At 39.4% G+C, this 15468-nt stretch overlaps 1 protein-coding gene across 1 annotated transcript; it reads left to right on the plus strand.

Moving 5' to 3' along the window:
• Positions 1-606: 606 nt before the first annotated feature.
• LOC144661635 (protein white-like) lies at positions 607-14569 on the plus strand. Its single transcript, XM_078522442.1, has 19 exons — positions 607-1060; positions 2258-2306; positions 2936-3122; positions 3578-3649; positions 4158-4256; positions 5054-5220; positions 5674-5745; positions 7876-7978; positions 8354-8419; positions 8729-8763; positions 9196-9301; positions 9398-9529; positions 10016-10108; positions 10401-10458; positions 10905-10982; positions 11238-11343; positions 11495-11595; positions 12109-12191; positions 14010-14569. Exons 1-19 carry the CDS (start codon positions 754-756, stop codon positions 14109-14111), a joined length of 2016 nt encoding a protein of 671 aa, XP_078378568.1. The 5' UTR covers positions 607-753; the 3' UTR covers positions 14112-14569.
• The last annotated feature ends 899 nt before the right edge of the window (positions 14570-15468 follow it).

Raw genomic sequence — 15468 nt, forward strand, 5'->3', positions numbered from 1 at the left:
CCAAGTGCAACACCCTACAATGCAACAAGATTTTCCGTTGCAAGAAATTATGTTTTAAAACTATACTTTTCGTAACGTTGCGTGACGACTTGCTGCGTGTGACATGCTAATCGCAAGCTAGCAGTGTTTTTCAGTCGTCATCGTTCCGTTGCAATTTGCAAGGAAACATTGCCTCGTGAAAACTTTTTTAATTGAAAATTAGGCTTTTGAAATGGTCTCTATTTTAGTAAATAATTGTCGTCTCCAGGAGGGAGTAGTCTAGGAAGTCATAAAACGCGCGTGAAAAAGAATTTTAAAAAAGGCTAGTCTCTTTCGCAGCCATTGTTGTGCTTGTCACGCAATGCTCTTTTGGTGACGGAGGCGGGCAAACAACTGCAAAGGCAGGAGACTAGAAAAATACTGTAACCGGATGTGCGACTTGATATTGATTAATAGTAACTTTACGGCATCACTGCTCGTAGTCAGTTCTTACTCGATACGGTCTATGGAAGATGCCATGTGGTACGTGATCTTTGTAATGCTTTCTTATTTTGCGTTTTTCTTGTATCTTGCCTTTACGAAAAAGCGCGAGAATAAGAAATAAAACCATACCTATCACTGCGTAAAAAACAATACGTGATTCAAGGTGACCTTCCACCCGGCCCGACTTACGTCGACAGCGTGGTAACATAATCTTGTTTGAAGAAAAGCTACAATAGCATTATATACACGAAAGGTTACAGGGTCTTACAGAAGTCGGTTTTCAGCCGAGTCATGGGAGACACGTACAACGGCAAATCTCAATCGCTTCTCCACAGCAGAAAAGCTCCCAAAGCTCAGGGATATTCCACGTTCGACCCTGGAGGCTCTATAGACAGTGGGCTTTCATTCAGTTCAGACTACAGGGATTCAAGAGCAAATGGGATTCCTAGAGCCAAAGCTATCGAAAGGGAAAGGGTTTCTATTTCCTGGGAGAACATTGATGTATTTGTTGAGCTGCCTGGGCCTTCCTTCTTGAAGCGATTGTGTTTTGGATCGAAGGAAAACGAAAGACCGACAACCAAACAAGTTTTGTTCAATGGTAAGTGAATTTCTGCAGAAAGCTTTGCGTTGACGTTTTGTTTACGGGTGACTTGTAACAAATCGCACACACGCACGCAATCAGCCCTAAACAAATGCTAAATGCGTCGAGAATGAAATTGCTTCTGCATGGCGTCTAAAAGATTGTTAATACCCACAAAACTCTATAAACTGTGTGAATCTTACATTTTCAGTTTCTTTAGATGATCAAGTCATTACCCTTTTACTTTAAGATCAGTTGCATAAAAATATAAGAGACCAAGAATTAATTCTTAAAGGTCATTTCTGGCGTTTCGTCCCATTTGATTTCTGCCAAAATCGAACGATATCGAAAATCCAACAGTAAAAAAAAACTAGTTAAATACTTTCCATTTGTCAGAATTCGATTTCCCCATTTCTTAGGTGGTTGGCAACTTTATATTGCTGTCCAAATTTTTGAAGATTGCATAACAATAACGGAAGATTGCCTCGATTTCACTGGCTCTTTGCCAACGAAATGAAACTGAGGGAACAGGTGTGCGATGCGCGTTACTCAGCCACGTGATCAAAGTTGGATAACGGACGCTGCTTGCCACTGCGCTGCACGTACTCGGCTTACTTTTGCCGATCACACATGTAAATTATATGCAGTTGGTTGCCTTTACCTATTTAATAGACTGAGACTGAGCAGATTTTAGGTGGCCTGCGTTGCGGCCGGACATGTCAAAAATCCCCAGAATCGCTTAAAATAAAGCTGCAGTAGTTACCGTGTTTTTACTTCTGTTTGCAACGATCGATGAATTCATTATTGCAAAATAATAAGCGTCAATCTCCGCGTTTCACGTATGTTTTTCGCTCTGTGAATTTATAGCTCATCAGCTAGCGCTGAAATCTGGTCCTTTGTAGTGATGGCTGCATACAAGAGAAAATAATTTTCTTGCTGCAAAATATGCCATTTCAAATATAAAATAGTTTTGCTTTATAAACTCGTTTTATTTTAAAACTTAGATTCCACGGTAATTACTCGGGCCACAGGGTTCGCATGTAGGTGTAACGGAAAAAGTTTGACGTTCTCGTGGAAGTACAGCGTCTAAACGTTTAGCTACGCCCTGGAGCTAGTACACAATTCGGGAAAAGAAAAACTCGGCAATTTCCTATATCCATATATATGATATTTGTTTCGCTGCCTGATAACTGTCTTCTTCTTCTTCTTCTTCAGTCAGCGGAAGCGTTGAGGCCGGTTCTTTGTTAGCTGTAATGGGCGCCAGGTAGGAGAAAATTCTGTCTATATGCGAAATATCTCTAAACATGCATGGCGGCCTGCTCTCAGGCTAAATTTGTTCGTTAGTAGGTAACCAGGCTCCATCTGGATGAACCATCATACATGACACTTAGAATGTTGACTTTTCATTTACATGAATTGGGTGAGCCAGCCGTTCCGAGGAATGCCTATATCCATGTGTTATTTTGTTGCTGCAACGGTTGTCTTATGTTGTTGTTACTGCTTTTTTCCCGTTACTGTTGTTGTCATTGTTTTCTGTTGGTGCAGGTGGGTTGAGGGTTGCGTTTGTTGTTGTTGTTTAAGTTGACGTTTCTTTTTCTGTTACCGTTGGTATCATGGTTGTTGTTGTCATTAGTGGTGGTAGAGTCGGTGGAGGTGGTGTTCCTCTGTAAAGCTGTTGTTTTGGCCACTGCTTCTGTTGATCATGATGTTGTCGTGTGGATACTCCTATTTTTTTGCACGATAATATTTTGATGAATTACGTAATAAGCTTGATATACTGCAAATTGAAATAGAATCACCAACTAGCTAAAGCTGTCATACCGGTACAAAGATTGTATTCATTAATCTCTCGTGTACTGAGTGAATCATATCAATATCGATTTTGCTTTATAGCGGGGCCGGCAAAAGCACGCTGATGAATGTATTAGCGCACCGAAACATCGGTCAGATGGACGTAAGAGGTACTGTAGAGGTTAACGATCGTCCAATTGGAATAGAGATCAACGCCTTGTCTGCTTATGTGCAACAAGAAGATCTCTTCATTGGATCTCTGACAGTCAGAGAACATCTGACTTTTCAGGTATGCGTCAAAATTATTTCCCAAACTCATTAATAATTCATCAAGTTAAAACAGAGAAAATTATAACTGTGAAGGAGGTTTGGATACCCGGTCTTAATTTGCATAGATATTTACGATTTTATTTCTCCGTGTACTCCGTAGTTTTTGCTTCGATTGAAAAGATATATCAAATACTCGCGACAGTGTTTCATCGGCTATCCAAACACCTCGAATTTCGTCAAAAATGCTCCGCTGCGCATCGTGTTTTCAACTATCTTCTCGGTGTTTGGATATATCCCGATGAAACACTGTCGCTCGTGTTTGATTTCATGATATTACATCAGCGGTGGAAGACGTAAACTGAAGCGTGCATCGTGTAGAGGCCTCCTAAACATCAATAGTCAATATGAGCTCACTTTAGCTCGCTTAAGTAATCAGTACTTGTAGGTCCTAACTTGTGATTCTCACTTTTCAAGGCTTTCTTACGCATGGAAAAGCACGTTCCCAACAAACAACGGAAAGAACGCGTCGAGGAAGTAATACTTCAGGTATGATGCATGAAATATCTCTCAACTACACCCTATGAATGCGCTTCGGATCCAGGAACAAACTCTGAACGTGTGAGCGACTTTGACCTGAGTGCAAACACATTTCTGGTTAATGAAACAAGACAAAACAAAAACTAAATAATTCTGAAATAGCTACTCTTTTAGTCACAAAATCGAAATCTAGTTTCCTTTTTCTAGCTTTCACTGATAAACATATATTTTGGAGCCCTCTTTGGAAGAACTTAGTATTTCATCAAGAAACTGGACATGACCCATATGCTTGGATTTGAAATAAAATAAAAAAAAATAAGCAAGTCAACAATTTATTTTATACCCCAGCCGTTTTCTTCCTCCCGCGCGAAGTACACGTTAGAAGTTTGGACGGGTTGCATGTCATGTCACTTTGTGACGTCATAAAAAATTTTCACGCCAAATTAGTTGAGCGGGAGCGGGAAGAGGACGCCTGGGTGCTAATTACTGCTATTACTATTATTATTATTTTTTATAGCTTGGTCTGACCAAGTGCGCTGACACATACATTGGAATACCAGGAAGATTGCGAGGGATCTCGGGAGGAGAAAAGAAAAGACTGTCATTTGCTGCAGAGGTATGAGTGGAAATTCCCCCGTGGTGTATCATACCGTAAAATTCCAGTTATAAGCCCTGGGCTTATACAACTTCGTAAGGGGTTTTGTGTGGGCTTATAAGCGGAGGGGCTTATATCCGGGAGGGCTTCTAAGCGGAGTAAAAAAAAAACGTTTCAAAACGACCCACTGGAGTGTTGATCGAAATACGTTTTTAAGTTAAAAACGCATAATAAAGCAATATTTAGCCCTGTTCAGTACTGTCATCCAGCAGAGGGGGCTTATAATCGGATGTATTTTTCTGTTTCCATGTAGATGGGCTTAAAACCGGGGGGGGGGCTTATAAGCGGGGGGAGGGGGGCTTATAACCGGAATTTTACGGTAGTTGGCTATAATGTCGTTCCTTTTTCAACTTTATTCTAAAATCAACTTTATTCTAAAATGTCAGACAACAAGATCTAATAGATGTACACAGTTGTGAGGGACTAGATGGGGTTAAACTGATAGCTGATAATTGGACAAAACTTTAACTGTAGGCTACGAAATAAGGAAACGCGTTCAGTTAAGCGAAGGCGGTGATGTCAGTCAGCGGGCGATCGGGGGAAATGTTACGATCGACTGCGCGCGATTACTCCAACCTAATACCGTCATCCGGACCTTTATTTTCGTAATATAACTTTATTTTCGCGCGTAGTATAAGATTTAAAAAGTGAACGTTTGACTTCGAGTATTAGCCCGTCGTTTTTCGCTTGCTTAATTATAGGTGAGTAATAAAATATTTTCCATAACTGTGCTGATATGGTCATTTGATAATTATCAGGTTATTACAGATCCTCCAGTACTGTTTGCTGATGAACCTACCTCCGGTCTTGATTCCTTCATGGCTCAGAGTTTAATCGCAGCACTGCAGCAGTTAGCAGAACAAGGCAGAACCATCATTTGTACGATTCATCAACCTTCCTCTGAAGTTTACGCAATGTTTGACAGGTAAAATAAAGTCCATCTCGGAGTTTGTTTATCCAGAAACGCGGAAACCAGCTGAACTTCGGACGAGGAAAAACCGGAGCAAAAAAATTGACATTCAAAACAAGGCAGCATTATACCAAAAACGGGAATATTAACAAGAATGCACAGTGACTTGACAGTGTGAAAATTGGTATATTGTCCGCCCCGGAATTTGGTTTTAATTTTTTATTTAGCTTGTTGAGTTTTAGACGCCTTCCTCTGATCGCGCGCTCCCGGGATCGGGAAAAAGAACGGCTTTTCTCGGGAGCACGCGACCAGAGGAAGTCGTCTGTAATTCAGGCTAGTTTTACCTTTTTACATTTTCAAATGCTGAAAATACAAATTTCACAACAAGTGATAACTAGTCTATATGCTATTTTTAACATGCTAGTTCTATTGTCAATCAACTTAGTCATTTTTTTCCCTTCTTCTTAGTATCCTCTTATTAGCTGAGGGAAGAACAGCTTACATGGGCACCAGAGCTGACCCCATCCAGTATTTTGACGGGTATGTCTACTTTACAAATCAAACACGTTTCTATAACAGACTGTTAATGGCCCGAGCTCTCGTATTCCCTACTTTTGTGATATGAGGAATCGGAATCATTTGCAAATCAAGTTTTTACAAAGCGAGGCCTTGATTTGTAATCAATTTTGATCTGTCATTGATAAAGGCCATCTCCCTACTTTTTTGGTTAGATATTGCTTTCTTGACATTTTTTTACAGACCAATAAAAATGTAAAAGAAGAAATGTAAAATCTTTACTAACGTGTCAATAGGTTTAGTCTATGACAGACTAATTGAAGATACTTCTACTGAAGGATGAATGCTTATGTTTGAGGCAAATGACTCAAAGGGGCGAGGTTTTTGCTCTTTTAACCAAGCATCAAGATAACTTTTCTGTCTAAAGCGACAGAACACCGCAACAAAAATGCTGCCGGGGTAGTGCATGAAGATAAACTTGGACACGACTAAAACGGGCTAATTATAGTCGACAAATGAAATTTAATTCAAGTTTAATGTCTTCCCACAGGCAGCCCAAGCTAACGATAAGAGCCACAGTACTCTAAGACTCAATTTATAAGGATTTGTATGGGAATGAAACAATTTTCTTTTACGATATAGAAATTCGAACGTTTTATGAATTAAATTGACTTACACTGTTGCTGTGTCGTGTTCTTTCTTGTTTGCCAGCTCCTCGGGCCAATTTGAAGCGATTTGGACGAGTTATTGCTTTGCGAAATTTTGAACACGTGTACTTTATTAAATATTCCCAAGGCTGGAAACTATTTTCGACAGCATCACACTCGAAGCGAAATATCTTCCGTGAAATTGGTCAAATCGCTACAGAATTTCTAGCACCGTAATCTCCAGTAATTTCTCTTTACTATCGTTGTCCATTTGGTTCCGAGTGCTCTAGAGAAGCGTAGAAAATTCTTCCAAAGTGCGATTTTTGCTTTTCTTGTTATGCGCGGCCCATCAAACCACACACAAAATGGCGTCAGGTCGACAAAATCGCCCTCAATGGTGGAGGGCATGGCGATATTGTCACTAACTCTTAAATACGCTGTGGGACCAGGAGAGGTCGATTTTCTACCGGAAATAGAAAACGGTGTTTAAGAAATCACGTGTTGGTGACTTTCTATTTCCGGTAGAAAATCGACCTCTCCGGGTCCCACAGCGTATTTAAGAGTTAGTGACAATATCGCCATGCCCTCCACCACTGAGGGCGATTTTGTCGACCTGACGCCATTTTGTGTGTGGTTTGATGGGCCGCGCATAACAAGAAAAGCAAAAATCGCACTTTGGAAGAATTTTCTACGCTTCTCTAGTGCACTCGGAACCAAATGGACAACGATAGGAAAGAGAAATTACTGGAGATTACGGTGCTGGAAATTCTGTAGCAATTTAACCAATTTCACGAAAGATATTTCGCTTCGAGTGTGATGCTGTCGAAAATAGTTTCCAGCCTTGGGAATATTTAATAAAGTACACGTGTTCAAAATTTCGCAAAGCAATAACTCGTCCAAATCGCTTCAAATTGGCCCGAGGAGCTGGCAAACAAGAAAGAACACGACACAGCAACAGTGTAAGTCAATTTAATTCATAAAACGTTCGAATTTCTATATCGTAAAAGAAAATTGTTTCATTCCCATACAAATCCTTATAAATTGAGTCTTAGAGTGCTGTGGCTCTTATCGTTAGCTTGGGCTGCCTGTGGTCTTCCCTCATCCGAAACTTGCCACTGAATTATGTCATCGATAATTTTATGTGTAGCGTATTTACTTATTGATTACTTTTAACTTCAAAACCATCAAACTATATTGCGTTTTTCGCTGCCGTCAATCATAATTATGGTGACAGCCAACGAACCTTGAAAGAACAGACTGAAACAAACAAAAGGATGGACATCTACCAATCACAACCGACAGACGTCACCTTTTTAGCTGGATGATGCGAGCTTCACTTTCCTGAGAGGTCCGCTTAAATGATTGACGGCAGCGAAGAACTTACCCCGTTGATTGCGCAGAGTTGAAGTTCGCGTGTTATTAAATGGGGAGAAATTAAATGTACAATATGGACATGTGGACAGTCCCACTAAGAAACACTCTTTACTTCCTTGGCTTATTTCAACAGCTTGGGTTATCCCTGTCCCATAAACTTTAACCCTGCTGATCACTTCGTTCATACGTTGGCCATTGTGCCTGGTGACGAGGAAAATTGTCGCAAGAGAGTCCAGGTTAGATCCGTCAATCTTTGTTATCATCAATATTAGAAATTACATCTGTTTGCTTGGTTGGCATTCTGCACGCGCCAACACTCCAGTGTAACATGAATATGTTCGTAAAGTGATCTAGAATGCACATACATGTATTCGTGTGAATTTGTGACAGAGCAGTTTTCGAGTTTCCTAAAACCAGAATTAAAGTAATCACTTAAGTCAATGACAAAAGGCCCAAAAATCCAGTCAACCAATCAAAACACAAAGTTGAACAAAGCAAATACAAGTGGACCCCGCAAAGCGCGGAAAACGCATGTGAGCGAATCAGGATTAGTGAGTCACTAAGTTTTTTCATTAGTCAGCATTTTTGTTTATTTAAATGTTTTCTTTCAGGATATCTGTGATGTATACAGCGCGAATGAAGCCGAGGTCACGGAGCCGGAGACTGCCGAAAGACGGGTAGGAAAAAATGGGTCACGTCACGCAACTCTTTACACACTCTCTTTCATTTCAAAGCTTGCGTCGCGAAAACACGATTGCGAATGATGGGGATCGAGATACAGTAGAGCGGTGAGAGGGTGAGAGGCAAATTCCCGTCGGGCGTAGGATCTCAGGAGCAAAACCCGACTTCTCGTAGTCTATAGCTAGAAACTCTTCGACCCGAAGCGGCCTAACATATATTACTTACTCGCTTTTAACCGCTCATCATATGGTCAAGAATTATTTTATGAAGATGAAATGTACTAAAAATCTTTATTTTGTTTGTAGGACTCCTTCAAAGATGACGTTTACACTCGCTCACCGTAAGATACCCTTTTTGCATGTTTATAATATGCTTGTATATAAAATGCAAGGTTCCTCTTCTGCACAGAAATCAAAAGCTTTTATTAGGTTATCAATGTATTTATTTCATTCATTCATTCGTTCGTTTGTTTGTCGTTCGTTAATTCGTTCGTTCTTTTGTTCGACGGTTGTTTCATTCATCCGTTCTTTTGTTCGTTCATTCGTTTGTTCGTTCGCTTGTTCTTTCGTTCGCTCTTTTGTTCTTATGTTCTTTCGTTCGTTGTTTCGTTCTTCCGTTCTTTCTTTCTTTCGTTATTTCGTTCTTTCGTTCGTTCGTTCGTTCGTCCGTTCTTTCCTTCGTTCATTCGTTTGTTCGTTCGATTTTTCGTTCAATCGTTCGTTCGTCGGTCCGTTTGTTTGTCTATTTACCTATCGTTTTTGTTTCTCTTTAGGTACAAAGTGTCCTGGTGCAAACAGTTCCGTTCAGTTTTCTGGCGATCGTGGCTCACTTTTAATCGAGATGTTGTCATTTTTAGAATCAGACTCTACCAGAGCATAGTGAGTATTATCATTTCCATCGTTTGCTCCACAAATCAAAATTACACACATTCTAACGTTCATTATAATTCTTATTGTTTTAATATTTCTCCTTAGTTTATAGGTCTGATAGCGGGAATAATTTACTTTCAAACGGATATCAACCAAGCAGGCATTACGAACGTATCTGGTGCAGTATTCTTCCTGTTAACGTCCGTCACATTTAACAACATCGCATCCGTAATCTTTGTGAGTATAGCAGTGGTCATTTAAATTTGATAAACATTGAAAAAACCAAGACATAATGCAAAGAAGTGCTAACAAACCTTTATGATAAGGACAATTAAAGGGCACAAACGAATCAAGATGTGCCAGGCTTTAAAGATATGTTTCCCCTTACCAATTGCAAGGTATGGGCAATAGTCTTTTGGAGTGATCCATAGTAAAGAGCGATGCTGGTTTAAATATTTGTTTACTGTTAATTTTGATTAACTTGCCCTCACAGTAAAAAAAACTGTCAATATCTTAATTTATTGAATGTTTTCTTTTGCTTTTTAATTGTTTTGTGACTTTGTATCAGAATTTATCACTTTCATGTCACAGATAAACCTTGTATCTCCCGAATTTAAATTAACAAAACAAATTCCGTCACAGGCTAAGCAGAATATAAAACAGGACGTCTCAACGGGTTGTGTGTTAAATCAAACTCTTACTTTTTTATTTTATTTTGGTCAGACATTTCCTGTGGAACTTTCTGTGTTTTTAAGAGAACACCACAATGGAATGTATCGAACAGATGTATATTTCCTGTCCAAGACCTTTGCTGAGGTGAGTACGTGGTGCAATCTACCGCATAACTTTCAAGAGAAACAATTGATCGCTGAAACGTTAAAAGGTCAGGATTGTCTTAAAATTAGCCAACTCTCCAAGGAATGCGACCTTGTTGCTCAATAAACCGTCAAGCATCGCACTGGTAAAGCAAAAGTCTTGAATTAAAATCCTATTGGAGCTCTTGATATTTTTTACAACACAGCCGCCATCTCGGATACTGATAATTTCAAACGAAAATCTGAACTATCCGTACGGTCTCGCTCGTTAACTTCACTTTGTCTCATTGCAGGCACCTCTGTTTCTCTTTAATCCTCTCATTTTGGTTGCCATTGCGTACTGGATGATCGGTGAGTAGACAGTAATGGGGCTGTTAATATTAATTAAAATTGCTCAACGTTTATACAGTGTTATTTCGTACGCTTCATAATGTGAACAGAGAAATAGCTGGCATGGAAACTAGATACACCCAGCTCTCGCCGAAAGGGAAATGGAGTAAAGTTGAATTCATAAGTTTTATATCTTACAAAACAAAGTAAGTAGAGTAGAATCCCGATTTCTTAAACCCTCGGTTTCTGGAATCTCCCAATTCTCAAGTTCAAACCAATTTTTGTTTCTCTTGGACAGTACTTCTCTGTAATCCCCCCCCCCCCCCTCGATTTTCAGGTCAACCTCACGATTTCCCAAAGCATTTTTCGTTTCCTCTTAAGGTTCCAGAAATCGGAATTCTACTGTAGTTAGTTCATTTTTCATGTTTTATTTGTTATTAAAACCTAAAATGTGTATCTTTTTTCAGGTTTGCGAGACCAAGTGCTGAGGTTTTTCTTTGCTTATGGAATACTCGCCTTGGTCAGCATGGTCGCTGTTTCTTACGGTTTGTTTACGTACAAACTGCCTTTTTTAAATGAGTTTTTGCTGTATTTGAATGAATAAAAGCCGTTAATTGGCTGATTAGGCGAACCGTTCACGAACTTTTTCCCCAGTGCTTTGAAGCAGCCCCTCGTCTGTTTGTTGCATATACTTTAGTAAAGAGGTTTCCTATTTGATTGTTTCTTGTTTCGTAAGGTTGGTAGTGTCGGCAAATAATACACCTGGATGTATCACTATTATATATTCTTCGTTGTTTCAGGTTACATCGTGTCCACAATGTCGCCAACCGTGGCAGCCGCCTCAGCTATCAGTGCACCCTTAATTCTGCCGCTGTTACTACTTGGTGGCTTCTACGTCAAAAACACGTAAGTTTTACGTTGTCTTATCTTACTCAAACGATCCATACTAATATAATGTACACAAAAGCCGATACTTCCACAAACAGGTGAAAATTATTCTTATTTGCAACTTAAACCGTTAAGACCGTAAATTCTGTTGCCCTTTTGTTTATTTCAGAACTATACCAGACTGGTTGTCATGGCTACAGTACTTGTCCTGGTTTAACTACGGATTTGAAGCTTTAATCGTGAACCAATGGGACGGATATGGAAATATCAGTAAGTAACTAAAATAGTTTGACAATTAGCGAGTTTTGCTACCTAACGTGAATGAAAGTAAAACTGAACAACTCCTCAGTAACAAGCTTAGACAAAGTTTGGCATAAAAACAACAACAACAATAAATAAAGAGAATATATATGAATTTGCCATGGCATATCCACAGAGTGGCTATTCATCTATTGTTTCCGGATCGAACTGGAATGTAGAAATGTTGATTAAAACACCCGGTGAAAGGACGAGAACCAACAACAAATCAAACTCACAAATTACGCCAGGTCCGGCCGGCGGAGCGAGCGCTCTCACCACTGCGCCATATCTGCTCTATTTTTTCTTTGGGTTTATTTTACTGAAAATGACAATTGATTTGGCCGGTTTTTCAACCGTAAAATCATTTTAAAAGTTCTGCTTACATTAGCCTTGCAACAGCCACGATCTGTGTTTTGATAAGTATCAGTTTTAGGTCTCAGTAGTCCGGCCCGTGAATAAGCTTACTAATTTTCTTCTTTTTAGCTTGTGCCGTCAAAAATAATCGTTCAAGTACATCTTGTATTGATACCGGTGATGAAGCTCTTGATTTCATTGGCGTAGACAAGGTTTGTAAAGTTATTTTAAACTAATAAATTGTTGTTGTTCTTGTTGCTGTTGCTTACATTTCTTTATACACGGTTAAAAACATCAGGAAGATACTACTAAATTACAGTTATAATAAAAATTAATACAAATTTTCATATAGTTAGTTCGTGGATGAGGTACAACCAGTTTGTTTTCGGAATCCCTTAGAGAATAGTACATTCCGTTACGTTTTAGAAATTTAGACGATAGGTATTCAGGGACCAAGCCATTAAAAAAAAGGCTTTCTGAATTTGACGCTGGGTACACAAATCTTTCCAACCCAGTTGTCGTATTAGATCTTTGGCATCAGCATCATAACTAGAGGAAGTTAACAGGCGAGCGGCGCGGTTCTGAAGCTTCTGTAGCCTGTCCGACAAAGGTTTACCGCAATTACCCCAGACAAGATTGCAGTAATCAAAATGAGGTTGAATTAGAGCATTGTATATATAAAGCAGTGTCAACATAGCTGGTGGAACAAAAGGCCTAACTCGTTTTATGGCACCAATCCCAGATGCAATCTTTTTAGACAATTTATCAATATGGGTTTGCCAAGTTAGGTTTTCGTTGATCAACACACCGAGCGATTTGACTGAGGATACACGATTTATTGGAACATCATTAATTGAGAGCTCAAGTGTATCTGAAAGGGTACTCAATCTTTGTCTGGAACCAATCAACATAAATGCAGTTTAAGTCGCGTTTAAAGTAAGTTTGTTAGAGGTAAGCCATTTATTTAAATTACTTAGATCGTGATTTAGATTAGACTGTATAGAGCTCAGATCAGCTCCCGCATATGTGATGTGGGTGTCATCAGCATACATCCTAGGCTGACATGATGATAAGCAGTTGGGCAAGTCGTTAATGTAAATAAGAAACAATAAGGGACCAAGGATTGTTCCTTGAGGTACCCCACATTTTAGCAAGCAGGTTTGAGAAAGAGAACCATTAACAAGACATCGCGGATCGTTGTGTACGGCTAGTTAAATATGAGTTGAACCAGTCAAGAGCTACTCCTTGAACTCCGTAAATGTTCATTTTAGTTAAAAGAATTTCATGATCAACAGTGTCGAACGCTTTCTTAAAGTCTAGAAAAACTACAGCATTAACGTTTCCGCGATCGATATTTAACGCCCAACTATCAGTAGCTTCTAATAGAGCAGTAACAGTTGAATGCAATGAGCGAAAGCCCGACTGTTGTTCAGAAATTACGTTCTCTTTAAACACTTTAATTAGAAAGCTATAAAGCTGGTCATACACAATCCTCTCGAATACCTTAGCAATTAATGGAATGACTGGAATGACTTGCCCTACGTGCAAAACCCATGTCACGTGACCTCAATTACGCGCTAGAGCAAAATTAGTGGAAAGTCACGGAATCCGTTGAAGACTTCCACAGAGTTTTACTCTTACTCTCATCCATGAATATTCACCCTCCGTACCGAAAAAGGATGGTGACTGGTAAATTTAGCGATAATTCTGAGAGTACGAAAGCTCTAGAAACCTTTATAGAAACGCAAAGAAAACATCAAAACTAGAATACTCAATGTTTTAGTACAGGGACGAATTGCCCTAAAAAAGCCTTTAGTTTTTATGTGTCTATTGGCTGTGTTAGGTTCTTAAGGTATTATTGCGGTAAAATGTATAGCCCCCATCTTTTTTTGTCTTATGGTGAATTCAACAATGTCAAACTGGCCTCATGCCGAATGTTTCCATAAGAGATCAGTTTTAAAAAGAGACAAAACGCAAATAAGAGAAGACCTGGTTAAAAATCGCTTATCTTATATTGTTTTTTTTGACAGGATAAAGTGCTGACCGACATCATCGCTCTGTTGGCTTTAACTGTTGGATTCCGTATCATAGCGTTTCTGTTTCTGTTGAGAAAAGCTTACAAAAGACCGTGAAAATGGCAGAAGACATCGGAGATCACGAAGCAAGTATTCTGTAAATGAGGGTTTTTGCGGACCTGGTGTCAACAGCAAACGGCAACAACAAAAACATCAAACAACAACGCCATAGAAGTATCATCATTATAATCATCATCATCATCAGAAGCGCAAACAGAAGCAGAAGCAGAAGCAGTTACAACAGGAGTAGTAGTGGCAACAATGGCAACACCCCCAGCTGCAAAAAAGTTCAAAATTCGAAGTAAATGACAGCTTAGCTGTGATAGTCTAAAAAGTGTCGTTAAGAGAAGAACGAGCGCAATATGGTGATAGAATTAATTTACAATGACTGTTAAGAGGATGTGTCATTTAGCAAGCTTGTGATTTTTTTGTCAACAATAAGGAATTTAGCTATACTGTTTTCTTCTAAGAAAAGAAGCGAAAACCAAGTTAATAAATACGGTTTTAAAAACCAACATGCTATTGTCACTCAAGTACTTCAGTTCAATTCTAACTGACTGCGTAGGCATTGCTCAGCTAAACGTATAGGACTACTCATAGGACATGTCCCCTTGACTCTTCCCTCTTACCTGTATCTACGAATGTAGGCTCTTTTACCTTGGTAAGCCGCACCCAGTGGTGTGGCCATACTTCAGTGAGACTCTCCATATGATCGTTGAGTTAAACTCTTCTCACCTTCATGCTTGCAATATGATTGCCGGACCCACAGCTACCCGACTATTCTAGCAGGCTCAGTAAAAAACGCGGGCTCAATTATATTCTAAATAGCGAAGAGGCGGGAAGACTTCAGATAACATTAAACAATGACTGGCTTTTGTATGCTACAATTGCCGTAGCGACAAATCAAAGAATTAGTGCTTAATCAAAAATAGATTCGTTGACCACTTCCTTCAATTATTCTGAGTCTGTCGTTGAAGATGGTGACTTTCCGGTGTCCTTCAATAACGTGATGAAAAAGTACATCAAAATGGGTGAGGCGAAAATGAATCATTACTTGTTAAACGAGGGAAATGGCTAACTGGGATATCGGGTGAATCCACTAATCATGATTATTGCTCTACCTCCAGGATCCCAGTCACACCAGAAGCCGATCCAATTGGCGCTTTTGATTCCTCGCTACCTACGGCTTATTGAAAAAGAAAATACGTAACGCAATCACTTAAATGACACGAAGAGGAAATGTGTATATCACAGTAACAAAACAGTAGTTAAACCTGGATATTGAAGTTTATCATCTTTCTTTTTTAAGAAATGTAAAGCCTCGGGTATTAGTTAACGTAAGTTTGGTTAATAATCACGGTGGCCGGATCCACTGGATTTCAGGATGACGAACTTGGGGCCGGCAGCGATACTG

The sequence above is a fragment of the Oculina patagonica genome, chromosome 7, assembly GCF_052425735.1.
Source record: "Oculina patagonica isolate OP01 chromosome 7, crgOcupat, whole genome shotgun sequence".
NCBI classification, from domain to species: Eukaryota; Metazoa; Cnidaria; class Anthozoa; order Scleractinia; family Oculinidae; genus Oculina; species Oculina patagonica.